Source organism: Cydia strobilella, chromosome 1 (assembly GCF_947568885.1).
Source record: "Cydia strobilella chromosome 1, ilCydStro3.1, whole genome shotgun sequence".
Lineage (NCBI taxonomy): Eukaryota > Metazoa > Arthropoda > Insecta > Lepidoptera > Tortricidae > Cydia > Cydia strobilella.
Window position 1 is genome coordinate 31,016,459 of NC_086041.1, and position 13,125 is coordinate 31,029,583.

Sequence of the window (13,125 nt, forward strand, 5' to 3'; positions counted from 1 at the left end):
AAATAGTGCAGATGATGGGGGCTCCTAGACGGGCTTTTAGACGAAAGGATATAATAATATAAGTAAGATTTAGAGACACATGTGCCACTTCAATGCTACCCAATGGCTACCCAGGATGACCTCACTGTCATGATCGTTGACAAATGGGTGATTTGCGGATTTTTGCGTCATGTTAATTTCTATTTTGGAAACGGAAACTTTTAATCTCCATACAGTCATATGTTTTTAAAAAATTCCCTTGAAAAAATTGGAAACTCTCCAGCGACACATCAGTATCTATGTTATCGGTACCTGTAGGCGTGTAGGGCGCCATCTTCCCCAGCCGTCACAAGAACAGGGTGACCACGGAGCGCCGCCATAGCCACGACGCCGCCCGCGTGACTCGTGTATACCTTTCGGTGTGCGCATTCTATCTTATCGATTTCTGTGTCCACACACCATACGCCGCCGTTGCCGTCCTTATATAGACAATATAAATTAAAGTGTTATACTGATTGCCTTAGTGCTTCGAGCAACACCGGCTTTCGACACGTTGGAAGAGAGGATCCCAAGCGATATCTTACCGTACAAATCATTCTGCCATTTTTTGCGGGGGGAAACGTGCACAGACGCACTTCTCACTCACTACATATAAAATCCAATCTGTAATGACGACACAAATATATAGAAAATGACACACGTCAAAGACAAATCTTGCACATCTCGATCTCTTTTTGTGTACGGACGAGTCACAACACGCACCGCCATAGGAACAGTTGTGCCTATGCTTCGGCAGAGGGGAAATAGTACGAATGTCGTCTCCCTTCCGTGTTGCTCGAAGCCTTAGTGTTTATCGTTGATATCAAAATGTGCAACTAGGACTAACATGTGATTATTTTACTATTTCTATTTATGATAGTCCCTACTGTGACAGTTCGTTCAAGTGTCTTTCGGTTAATTGAAATAATAACTAAAGAAAAATACTTTTACTTGTTTAAAACATGGCAGCAGTTTGCTACTCCATACAAAAAAGCCATTATTCGACGCGAAAGGTAGGTATAGTCGTCATTAATATTATGTTCTCAACTCACTTGAGCGTACCAATAAAAGTCCTTCTGTTGTTTTAGACACATTATTTGGCACCCTGGCACCTACAAAATAAAACAGACAATCAGAAAACAAAAGATACCAGATTTTATATATTAAATAAGATAATGTCTTCCTTCCTCTTCTAAGTAGGTCCTAAATCTAAATGTGTCAAAATATTGCAACATACGCAAGTTTCTGCAACGGGGTTGAGCTCCACGTAAGGGTCGTCTTCAGGCGGGTCTGCCTGCTCCACAGTGTCCCAGTACCACGCGCGGATGCAACCGTCGCGAGCTATAGTGGTTACTTCGTCCCCTGCTGGGCTTAACATGAATTGGATCTGGAAGATTCAAGAAATTGAGATGATCAAGTTGATTAACTACTAAAGTTATGAGTATACCTAATGAGGAGTGAGGAGGTCCGTTGAATTGAATCCCAACTGGTCTCACCATCAGCACTATTCTGATCACCAGATTAGCTAGTAGTTTGATGCGATTCGAATTGTGTGTTCTAGGTCAATAGAAACCCAGAAAGTACATCGAGAAGTTCTAAGGTTTTATTACAAACATATAGATAGGTGAAAGTAACACGCAAAATGACTATTTATTTATTTAGAATTTAAATCAGGCAACAAGGCCCATATTCCAATTCTAGCTAGTGTCTGATTAAAACAATTTCAATAAATAATTACGAAGTTTTAAGTTTAGTGGAGTGGAACTGTACTTTATAAAAGGAGCCTCTTAATTAAAAAAAAATCCTGACATTTTCGTGTTCTGTCCACATTCCTGACAAAGGCGAAAAATCGAAAATTCGTGACAAGTCAGGAAAATTCCTGACGTCTGGTAACCCTATGTGTGGTATTTATATGGTGCCTATCATAGCTTCGATTTGCGGAGAACGCCCAGACTAACTTAGTGAAAGTATCAGAAAAATGTTAGTAGATATAGATACTAACGATTGGTGCCTTGTGACACGTTTTCCTGCCACGTTTAGTCACTTCTACTTTGACGAGCCCAGCCTCCCAGACCAGAACGTTGCCCCACTCGCAGCCCGAGAGTACCTGCATGCCATCAAAAAATACTTTAGGTACCTATCTACTTAGAGTTAAACCAAGAAAAGTACGCAGAGATTTCACAGCACACGCAGTGCAGGTGTTATTTTAAACGTCAAACTTCTATGAAATTATGACGTATAAATAACACTGGCACTGCGTGTGCTGTCAAAATCTCTGCAGACTTTTCTTGGTCTAACTATAATTATTTCTGAAGACCATTTAATTTTGAAATATTCTATTGCTGTTTTGCAGTGGGTAAGTCTTTCCGCCAGTGAACACGAGTAGTAAAATGGAAGTTACTTGAAATGAAAATAATAAGAAATATCTGCAATATAATGTGCGCAAAAAAGGGCATTTTTCTAAATGGCAACATGGTAAATGTTGGGTAGAAAAACATATATCACGAGAGAGCTTAAGAAAAAAAGAAAGCAGAAGCGAAATGGCATTTGTCGTCGATCTCCGTTAGAGCGTTAAAACGAAAAGAAAGAAATTCAACTGACCTTCTCATCAGGCATAGGATATACGCCCAGCACGTCGCAAATCTCAGTTTTACCGAACCTACCAAGTTCTCCTTTCAACTTTAGTCCGGTAAATGTGCGAGCCATTTTCCAAAATTTGATGTGTGCAGCACCTGAAAACTTTGAATCATTAGCTATATAAATTATAAATATAAGCCTTTTAATATACTTATATCAACCGGGATACTCGTATGGACCGTGAATCATTCAAAACTGTTAAACCTTTTGATGATGCCTTGCTTCGAAATTAACAATAGGCTAGATGATTTATTTTTATTAATGGTATCAATCGATCACTTCGATCAGGTTTGTTTTTTGGGATCAAATGTCTATATGGGACCCACTGCATTAAAGCAATACAAAAGTCAGAAATGATAGTCAAAGTACTTTCGCGAAACGCTCCTAACAAAATGATAAGTGAACGTTACGGTCACTGAGAGTCGATATTGAATTAAAAATAACATGGTTGGACTGGTTGGAGAATCTTAGACAAATAATACTCCGTACTGCCAGAGTGCCCACGAGAGTGCCAGACCTCCTCCTCGGGACTCTCATCATATTTGTGATTGCTGTAGCAGAAGATGCCGCTCTGGTATAGGACTTTACAACCATCGCAGACGTTGCGATCAACTTTAACGTCACACTCTACAATTGTGGTATTTTCTATAAAAAGGGACCTTATTGTCGATGGTGCTTACGCCATTAATAACGATGCTCCGATATAAATACAATGCCGTGCGAAGCTGTGCGGCGTAAGCGCCATCGACAATAAGGTCCCTTTTCATAGAAAATGCCCCAATTACCTGCAGTGGTCAGCTGTCCCGGGCAATATGGTGAGAACTTGACTACATTCACGTCGAAAGTGAACGCGCTCGTGCGCAGCAGAATTTTGTGTCGCTTCCAGTTCCATATCGTGATATTGTAGTCCGGTTCCTTGCCTACTGATGCTAGGAGTTCACCGTCGGGACTGAAATTAAAATTTATACATCAGGTGGCAGCGCCCTCCGGATTAACGGTAGGAGAAATGGCGCGGCCATTTTTAAATATATACACTCCGCTAATTGGCGGCGAATGCGGCGAACCGGGTGCCGGTTCCGTCATAACAAGCCCGTGAGTGGCGGAGACCGGCTCCCGGTCCCTGTGCGACTTCGTATTTCGCGCCTAAAATAAAACCGCTACAACTATTCCTTGCTTGCTCACTCTTGCAAGATGCATTTGTAAATAAACAAGGATGGCGTTCCCTAACGGTCAAATTAATCATCGATACACTTTTTTTTGAGAAATGATCAAGTTTCTAACACGCGCAAAATTCGCGATGACCATCCGTGGAGGCCCCGCCACTTGACGTATATTTTTATTTATACAAGGAATTCCAACAGCTATAAAATATTAGTTTAACTTTTTAAATAACAAAAGCCAAAAGCCGCTCTTAAACTACCTACCTAAAATCTAGTATAGAGTATGCATTAGTGGTGCCATCGCGTAGCACGGCGTCGATCTCCATCTGCGGCCAGAAGTACAGCAGTATCAGGGGCTCGCGGTTGCCCTCCTTGCCCTCGGCTATGGCTATTCGGTAATTGGGGTCCGTTCTGTAACTCTAGAAGCAACATTTTTATAATGTGTAACGTATTATAAATATAGTATAAATTTTCTTAAATGATTTTTACGCTTCACAACTTAACTCTGTTAAACAAAAGCCTTTGTTTCTTTTGTTCAGCGGTTACCAATGCTACCGCTACCGCTACTGACTGAACGGGAACAAACTCGTTTAAAAAAATTTTTTACCGGCCTATTTATATGGATCAAATTTATGTAACAGCTCATTCTGAGGCCACACACAGGCAACCGATCTTCCTTCATTACCTAAACTCGTTATCTTAGATTGGGCTGTTACATAAATTTGAACCTTAATACTATTCACGATAGTTGCTTTTTAGCGACATGGTTGCTTTTGGCACGCGCTCGGCAAGCGACTAAGACGCCTCTCCATAAAAGAAACAAAGGCTTTTGTTTAAGTTAGGGTCTGAGGCCTATTTGAGAAAATTCATACTATACAATATAGCTCGACTGATTTTTCTTGGAAGTATGTATGTGACCAGATACTCGAAATCGACTTCAGTTATAAATTCAAGGAATCATAATAGTAGCGTAAGGAATTTTCTTACGGTCATATGTCCAATAGAGCCGCCAGTTGTGCTCCTTCGGAACCAGGTCTGCTTAGTTTCGACGTCCAGAAACGTGACGATGCTGCCAGCCGCCCAACAAACCACTGTTTCATCACACGCGCACAGATTGAAGTACTTATGGCAGTCGTAGCCATAAGAATGTCTGGGTAAGAGTCAAGAAGTAAAGGTAATAAAAGTATGCACCATTCACTAACCCGGGGTTCACCGGTTAAACCTGGAGTTACCCAGGTTACAAGGGTAAATTATACTAACTGGGTTAACGGTTTAACCGGTCAACCCCGGGTTAGGGGGATGGCGCAAGTGGCGCTAAGCTACCTCGGATACCTAGAGAAAATGGCACGCGAGAAAGAAACTAGCATCAGTACTACATCATTGTCCATTAGTTTTTTTTTCTTAGCCTATTTGAGTGTCCTTCGCTGGGAAAAGGCCTCTCCCCTGGTTCTCCATAACGCCCGATGTTGTGCTTCCTCCGGCCAGTTGTAAAGGAAGGTGTCAAAGTTTTCTCGCCATCTTCTCCTGGGCCTACCCCGCCCACGCTTCTTTACCGGCATCCACTTGGTGGCTACGTTAGCCCACCTATCCGGATGCATGCGATAGACGTGGCCGGCCCAGTCCCATTTGAGCCTGGCGGTTTTTTTCCCAACATCAGCAATATTACCAATAAAATTAGTAATAGGTTTGAAAAAAAAAACAATGATTCTCCAAAGGATACTCAAACTCGAATAAATCAAGAGGTATAGTGGAGTCTGGTGAAGTGACCGCCCCAGAGAAGAAATCATCCTGGTCGTACTCTGTGAGTATGGATTCTTCTTCCACGTGTTCATCTTCCGGCTCAATATATCCACCTTCTTCTTCTTCTTCCCCGTCTGCGATCATTGAACTATTATTACTAACGCATAGGACAGGCACAGAGAACCAGTATTTTGCGCCATGAGTTTTGCTGCCGTTTTGGCATCAAACCATAGAAGGCGAGCGTGAATCTCGCGACCTAAACGCGTAAGCGCTATGAATTATACGGCGCTTACGACGTTTTGGTCGCGTTTTGGTTGTGATTGCGACAATTTCGTTGTTTGGTCAATGTCGTCTCTATAGTAATAATAACTCGGTTTCACTATTTCTACTTTGAAGAGCAATAGCATACTTATACTTTCATCAACAAGCGCTGTTGGACACCATGAGCATTTCAAGAACTTTATTATTGGTACCTACATAATGAAAAGCCATATAAACTTACCGTAAGCGGGTAACTCTTCGTCATCAGCCATCACAACGCGTAGATTATATCCCTTAGTTTATTGCAAACCTAAAAGTAAACTTACAATAAATGCAAATCTACCTAAACTATTTTTGTTGCCTAGTAACCTAGTAGTGGCCCGTTTGATGAAGCAAGCGCCAACTTTGAAATACACCATAGACAATTAAAAAAAAACCAATTTATTTCAGTTTTAAATGTTAGGGCTCTATAGACCCTGCAACAAATTTCATATGATTTTCGATTGGAACAAAAGTGTAATTGCACACAGAGCACGTGGTTTTTGCTGTACGATGTTTTAATTAGGAAAATACAACTCATGTGATTTATACTATTGGCAGCATTGCCCAATTTGTTACTATCTTCGTTTCAGTGCTATCTGTCATTGTCAATGTCAGGCCGTGTTGATGTTGATGCATTAATGTTTGGACTATGAACTTAGTCTCTTATTTTTCTTTTAACTTTTATTATATTTGTTCTGAATTCTCCTAAACAAAACATGTCTCAATCGCAAAGAGCGGCTGTAATCAATCTCTACAAAACGGTATAGTTTTACTCAAATAAATCTTATGGTCGTTTCGTCATTTGTTTTTAAAATTGTTATTGGTATTTTGATTAGATAACTTTCTTTGCTAAGTGATATGTGTTATTGTTTTGCAGCTGTTGTACCTGGGCCGCGATTGGCCTCAAGGCTACGATCTGTTTCGAAAACGACTGCACAAAGTGTTCACCAAGAACAGCAACGAAACGGACCCGGCTAAGATCGACATGATGATAAAACATGGACACTACGTTGTAAAGGAAATAGAGGCTTTGTATATGCTAAAAAAATACCGTACAATGAAACGAAGATATTATGATGGTAAATTCTTCTAAAATGTAGTTACCATTAGGCACCAGAGTAAAATACTATATTTGTAATGTAAGTTGAATTGTTACATCCTGTTGATGTTTATTTTTGATAATAATATTGTTTTACAATTTATAGCTCTTTATTAATAATGTATTAAAGTGTATAAATGTATCTAGTAGAGTTTGTAGTGGTACTGTTGTTTTATTAGTTATAAAAGGGTGTTTCTATTTTAACCGGTACACTACATCCCAACTTATATTTATGTCTTTATTTCTTTCTGTTAAAACATGAATCAAATACTCACTTTTGGTTGCGACTTCTGCAAACCATAGTGCATCATTAAATAAAAATGCCCAAAAATTGTTGTGATAGTTTTAAAAGTAGGTAAGTACTCTTTGGAAATATATTTTTAATGTAAATACTTTAAATTTCCATTATTGTCAATAAATATTGAGCAATAATAATGTTTTGTGTCTTTATTTCATCAGAAAAAAGTTTGGTGGCCGTTTGAAATACCTGAAGGTGAAGTCAGATTAAGGAATTGCGAGACAAAGGTTGGTTCTTGGATTTCATGATTTGACTGAACTTACTGGATATATAATATTTATATCCAAAATTTGTAGTTACTACATTGAAACTGTAAAGCTGTGGGTTTGAATTCTAGGTCATTCGAATAAGGTATCTACTCCAAACTTATGCACAAAATATGATAAAATATTTATTCTAAGCAATAGTCAACTAGGTCTGGCATACTTTAGATGTAGGAAGGCTAGTTGGCCTTCTTTGGCAGGTATTGGGGCAAAATGTAGGGCAAACATTAAACTCTGAGCTGTATTAGTCAATCACTATAAGAAGGGCATGGAAGTATATACAAATTTTGCCCTATCCTCCCATTTGGTGGCAGTCCACCCGATATTATTATAAATGCGAAAGTTACTGTGTCTCTCTGTCTGTTACCTCTTCACGCTTGAATCATTATCATCATTCCAAATAGACAAAGTCAAGGGCAGAAGCTAGTCTCAAAGTAAAACAACAAATCTATGTAATTATGTATTATAGACATTCTTTGTAGCTTACATAATTCATTACTAATATAAACTCTAGTTAAAATTATAATATGTTTTATAACAAAATTCTATAATTTCTACAAAAACTGTAAACAAATGCAACATAAACTAATAATGATTTTTATTTAAGTGGCAAGTGATATGACAAGTTTATCAATTTTTACTAATATATATATACCTTTTTTAGGGCTACAATACCTATACAAATACTGATGACATATGTGTAAACGAAATCAGCAAATAGGGTATTATGTGCAGTGCAAGATGACTTGTTAATGAATTTAAGATAAACCCTGCTTTAATTTAGATTCAACCAAGTTTACAGTAAATTATATTTATATTTTAAATTTTTGGTTACATTTATACAATTCTAGTTCAGCAAATTTCAATTTTAAATTTTGTAACAAACAGCAAGTAATATTACAACTGCTCAACACACCAATACCAACATGTACAATATTTAATTTAAAGGTATTGAGAAGTACATCTACTTGAAATAGGTAATGTTGACATATATAATTGTCCCCATTTAATATAAGAAGACCACGGTCATAAACAGCTTGAAAATACAAATGTCTCATCTATAATTTCAAAGTGTGGTTTTATATTAGAGATTATTCACATATTGCAATTTATCATTACGTTTACAAAATTTCATAAATAGCGCTGAATGTCCATATTGTCATACTACTGAGGCCCGACCGCTGTACTGGCGTGCCTTTATAATTTTAATAGGAATGACCCCAAAACATTCACCGTTACACCAATATAATATGAAAGTAACCAAAGTAACACAAATATGAAATTAAATATGACTGAAGTTTATTTTTTTGCGTAATGTGTGTACGGTGAATCTGTTGGGGTCGGCTGTACAATCTATATTAACAATAGTTATATTTATTGTTCGCTTAATTGGAACCTCGTCTATTTCTACTTGTTTCGTGTTGGTGCACAGCTAATGTACTTGAAGCCCTTTCGTTACTCCTATACATTGATATAAAGTGATTGTGAAATTTAACATGTGATTACATTATATACACGATAACACATAGGTTTGAGATCAACAACAGTCAAGCTTTAGCTAGGTATAAGTTATATTCTTGATTCACTTATCAGACGTCACGTTAAGATTTTATTACATCTCTCAACTGTCTGATGGAAAGAGATCCAGCCACATTAGTGCAAGATAGAAATATAGTCTTTTCTTTCTGACATATAGCTGCATCCCTCTCGTTTAGTTGGATATGATGTAATGAGCCTAAACTGGAATAATTACTTATGATTAAAACACAATTAAATAAATTAAACCTGCCTAACCATGAATAATTATGGTAAGGGATCAATTATTACATTCTAACTATTTAACAATACATTATAAGTTTATTATCGTGGTCTATAAGTAAGTTTGACTAGTTTCGATGATCCACGGTTTTGAGTCGCCATTTGCTATGTATTATTAATATTTTTTCGCAAACATAATAAATTACCTAGATTGAATTAACTAACATAATTATATATTCAACTATTTTGATGGACTTTTCTTTGAAAATGCGGTGGGAATGTTATGAAATGACTTAAAATTAAAAGATAAATTCAATAGGCCTAATTGTTCCTCGCAGAAAGAGAAAGAATCCAAATTTTTTATATAAAAAAATTCTTCTGTGTAGTTTTCTTCTTTTTGGAAATATGTTACTTTTTTGTAGTAAAATAAATTAGATAGATACGTTTATTGTTTGGTACAAGTTTTAGCATAGAGATTTCAAGCGAGCAATCTCTACAGAACCCTTTTTACACTCAAGGGCAAAGAAACGCGATTTAATTTATCGATCTAGTTTTAAGTTTCGATGGTGCCTCTGCTAATTATAATAAAATATAAGGATTTTCTCGTTCATGGAGGAACTTTACCATAATAAAAGGGTATCAATACTATAACACTTACGATAGTAAAATAGAATGTTGTAAATTTAACACGATGTAACTTATTTACATAGTCATAGTCACTGAGTTATTACTACTATAGAGACGACATACCAAACAATGAAATTGTCGCAATCACAACCTGTACCACGCGACCGAAACGTAGTAAGCGCCGTAACATTCATGGCACTTACGCGTTTAGGTCGCGAGATTCACGTTCCGCTTCTATGGTTTGATGCCAAAACGGCAGCAACTTATGGCGCAAAATACTGGTTCTCTGTGCCGGTTCTATACGTTAATAATAGTTCAATGGTCATAGTATGTTATAAAGATTTTAGCGCCAGGTCGACGGGGCAGAGACCTAAAATTCTATTGTTTACGTTTTTTTAATGATATACCTAAGATGCAAACGAGCAGACGAGTCGCATGTTTACCATCCTAAGCAATTTGCTTACGATGGTAAACATGTCGACATGACGGTAATTACCGTCGTTCACAGACACCTGCATCACCAGGGGCTGCAAGTGTGTTAGCCGGCCTTTATGTTGGGAGTACGCTCTTTGAAGTAATCGGAAAGTATACCTTTTTGATACAGATTTCAGTCCGTTGATCTCCATATGTGAACGAAAACGCACTGATGTTATCATATTTTTACGGTTTCATTTTAAAAATCTGTTTTTTAATTATTACTCTCTGTGAAGCGTGCTCGCATAAATATATTACAAGCGCGAGCGAGATTCACGGGCAGTTCGAAATATATCAGAGGTTCTACCTACCGCGATAATAGAAAATCGGAATTTCGTTATCTGCCTCTCTACATGCAAGAGTGATAGAGAGGCAGATAACGAAATTTCGATTATCGAGATAGGGCCTAAGTAATTGCCGGTCCATAGCGGGCCGGGCGCAGTTAGCGATATTTTCCTGTACATGCGGGATAACTTCCTACGGGCTACGGGCTACGGGCTACGACGTAGTACATCGCATACAAGTCGCGCTTGCGGAGCGTTTAACATTTCATCTGACAGATACACTAAACTAAGCAAACTTCATTATTCTTCTGCGCTCCTGGTACACCAGTAAACAAACTCGACATTCAGGACAATTTGAACGTAGGTACATCAGAATAATATTTTGTATGTATGTTATTTAATTATCGTGCGTCGCGCTTGCTCCAATAAGTAGGTAGGTATGTACGGACAAATACTAGCGAAATGCACGATAACTGAATGACACGTTCAAATTGGCCTGATTGTTCACGCAGAGTATCTGTCCCTTATCCACTAATAGATAAGAAAGGACCGAGGTGTTACGTTCATTATTCATAATTTGGATAGATAATTTTAAAAGCTCTCTTTGTTAGTATATTATTATATCTCTGTTACTTACCCCATTTTACCCTTTCTCTAAAACAATGTAATATAATAATGTACATTTGTTTAGAGCTACCTGTTTATTTTATTTCAGGTAAGTGTCAGCTTTTCAAGAAATGTTTCTTGGTAAGTAACTACTTATATATCAATTAATTTACGTAACAAGTAAAAATATTTAGGTCTATTGCCCCACCACCCAGCGTTTTACATGAAATAAATATATAAATAGGCAATTCAAGTGAATCTTTCCACTTAAAACTATGTCACACGAAAGCCCAAACTCCCATGCCTAGTACTAGCGTTTATTACATTTATTTTTTTAACACTTAAAAATATTTTTTAAGATCGAGAGAGATGCCAGTGTGTACATAGACGCTAGTGCTTACAGGCTTAATTCACAAATCTACCACACCATTTTAAAAAGTAGTAGGTATTAACTAATGGATTTATTATATCCATACCGCTTTTTAAGTTGGTAAAGAACCGTCCAAAACTGGCGAATGCGTCGCTCGTGTGCCAACCGCCGCTTTCACACTGCTGGCGATCCTTTTACGAATATTCACGAATCGCGTACATATTCGCAAGATGTGGACGCATCGTAACGCAGTAGAAGGGCTTTCAACTGTTTTGCAAACTTCGTACGCTATCGTGGAAGCAAGGGGGTCTACCGGACTATGATCCCTACTCCGCACTCTATCCCCGCCGGTTTCACAACAATTTACTTATACGAGTATTATTTATGTGTCGACATAAATGTCCATTTTCGACTAGGTCTTAGCGGTTTCACATTTTGGATTTTATGTACCTAAGCAAAAAAAACGTTAACGTTAAAACAATCGGAAATTAATTTGTTTTCAAGAAAATTTTGATAAGCTCAAGTTGGGTAAGTGATTTGCTTGGGGTAAGAGAAACAGTATGAAGATTCCATACAAGTGTTTCCCTTGCCCTGGTGTTTCTCTTACCCCACCCGACCCTATAGTTTTAATTTACTTATTCTGGGGAGTCAAAATTTTGACATTTATTGCAATAGTCACGACATCTCAACCCCCATTTATCCGATACGGCCATCATTCCTCTGTCCATCTAGATTTTGTTTTAGGATACGATGGAATTCAAAGTAAAATAGTTATATTTTTAGATTTCGAAAATATTTTGCAAGTTTACCGACCGGTAACTTTTGAAAGACACGTGGGTAAGTTGTTGAAAGTACTTAGCCAATAGGTAAACACCTACTTAATTAAGCCATATTTGTAAACAAAGGAACGACATTAAACAGCCAATTTTATAGCCGCCGACGCAATAGCGAAAAATATTAACGTACCTAATATAATATAAATATTTTCTCATTCAAATTATCCTGGATATTTTTGTAACTAGCAAAATATTTAAATTTATAGTACGAACTAAAATACTCTTCGATCTTGTAAGATGGTAGGTACGTCTTCTCTCGGAAGTTGTCGTCGATCTTCATCACCATTATGGAAACCGATGAAATCCTGTAAAACGAAATGTATTAACTAACCGTATGTTACAAAATAAACCTTAAAAATGTACCAACCTGTCTCAACATAGGAATCTAATAAGTTTAAGCAAGTTTTGTACTTTCTCCACAAAATTCTTAAGTATCAACAGATTTTCCAAAGGAAATAAAAGTACTCCAGGGAATTGCGTCTTTCTAAAAAAGCTGGTTACGTAATAAATTTTTCCCCTCACTAGCTCGGAAAGTTGTCGTTTATCCTTCAATACAAGCGGGGAAAAACGCGTTTTATCCACTAGTGGGGAAAGTAATTTGACCTTGGATGGAGCGTGTTTAAGTAGCTTGACAGATAACAAAACGTAAAAC

The 13,125-nt window shown here is 37.5% G+C and overlaps 3 protein-coding genes across 8 annotated transcripts in view; 1 reads left to right on the plus strand and 2 right to left on the minus strand.

Annotated features, from left to right (window-relative positions):
• Positions 1 to 6,172, minus strand: part of LOC134743414 (cilia- and flagella-associated protein 44) — a 34,291-nt gene extending 28,119 nt beyond the window's left edge. For both annotated transcript variants that reach the window (XM_063676811.1, XM_063676806.1), the window contains exons 1-10: positions 6,058 to 6,172; positions 5,536 to 5,689; positions 4,803 to 4,965; positions 4,080 to 4,234; positions 3,441 to 3,604; positions 2,620 to 2,750; positions 2,021 to 2,125; positions 1,256 to 1,405; positions 1,071 to 1,130; positions 292 to 458 (exon numbers count right to left, since the gene is read on the minus strand). In XM_063676811.1, coding sequence (XP_063532881.1) covers positions 292 to 458; positions 1,071 to 1,130; positions 1,256 to 1,405; positions 2,021 to 2,125; positions 2,620 to 2,750; positions 3,441 to 3,604; positions 4,080 to 4,234; positions 4,803 to 4,965; positions 5,536 to 5,689; positions 6,058 to 6,088 — 1,280 coding nt within the window. In that variant the 5' untranslated portion in view covers positions 6,089 to 6,172. The remainder of the gene's footprint in view (positions 1 to 291; positions 459 to 1,070; positions 1,131 to 1,255; positions 1,406 to 2,020; positions 2,126 to 2,619; positions 2,751 to 3,440; positions 3,605 to 4,079; positions 4,235 to 4,802; positions 4,966 to 5,535; positions 5,690 to 6,057) is intronic.
• LOC134744246 (electron transfer flavoprotein regulatory factor 1) overlaps positions 1 to 6,998 on the plus strand; it is a 225,484-nt gene extending 218,486 nt beyond the window's left edge. The window contains exons 2-3 of one of the 2 annotated variants that reach the window (XM_063678001.1): positions 6,516 to 6,619; positions 6,736 to 6,998. In XM_063678001.1, coding sequence (XP_063534071.1) covers positions 6,575 to 6,619; positions 6,736 to 6,951 — 261 coding nt within the window. In that variant the 5' untranslated portion in view covers positions 6,516 to 6,574 and the 3' untranslated portion in view covers positions 6,952 to 6,998. Of the gene's footprint in view, positions 1 to 6,478; positions 6,620 to 6,735 lie in introns of those variants that run through there. The other variant, XM_063677997.1, reaches the window with a different exon arrangement.
• A 967-nt stretch (positions 6,999 to 7,965) lies between these two features.
• LOC134743801 (synaptotagmin 1) overlaps positions 7,966 to 13,125 on the minus strand; it is a 30,723-nt gene continuing 25,563 nt past the window's right edge. For all 4 annotated transcript variants that reach the window (XM_063677469.1, XM_063677467.1, XM_063677468.1 and 1 more), the window contains exon 11: positions 7,966 to 12,778. The gene's annotated coding sequence lies outside the window, so the exon portion shown is untranslated. The remainder of the gene's footprint in view (positions 12,779 to 13,125) is intronic.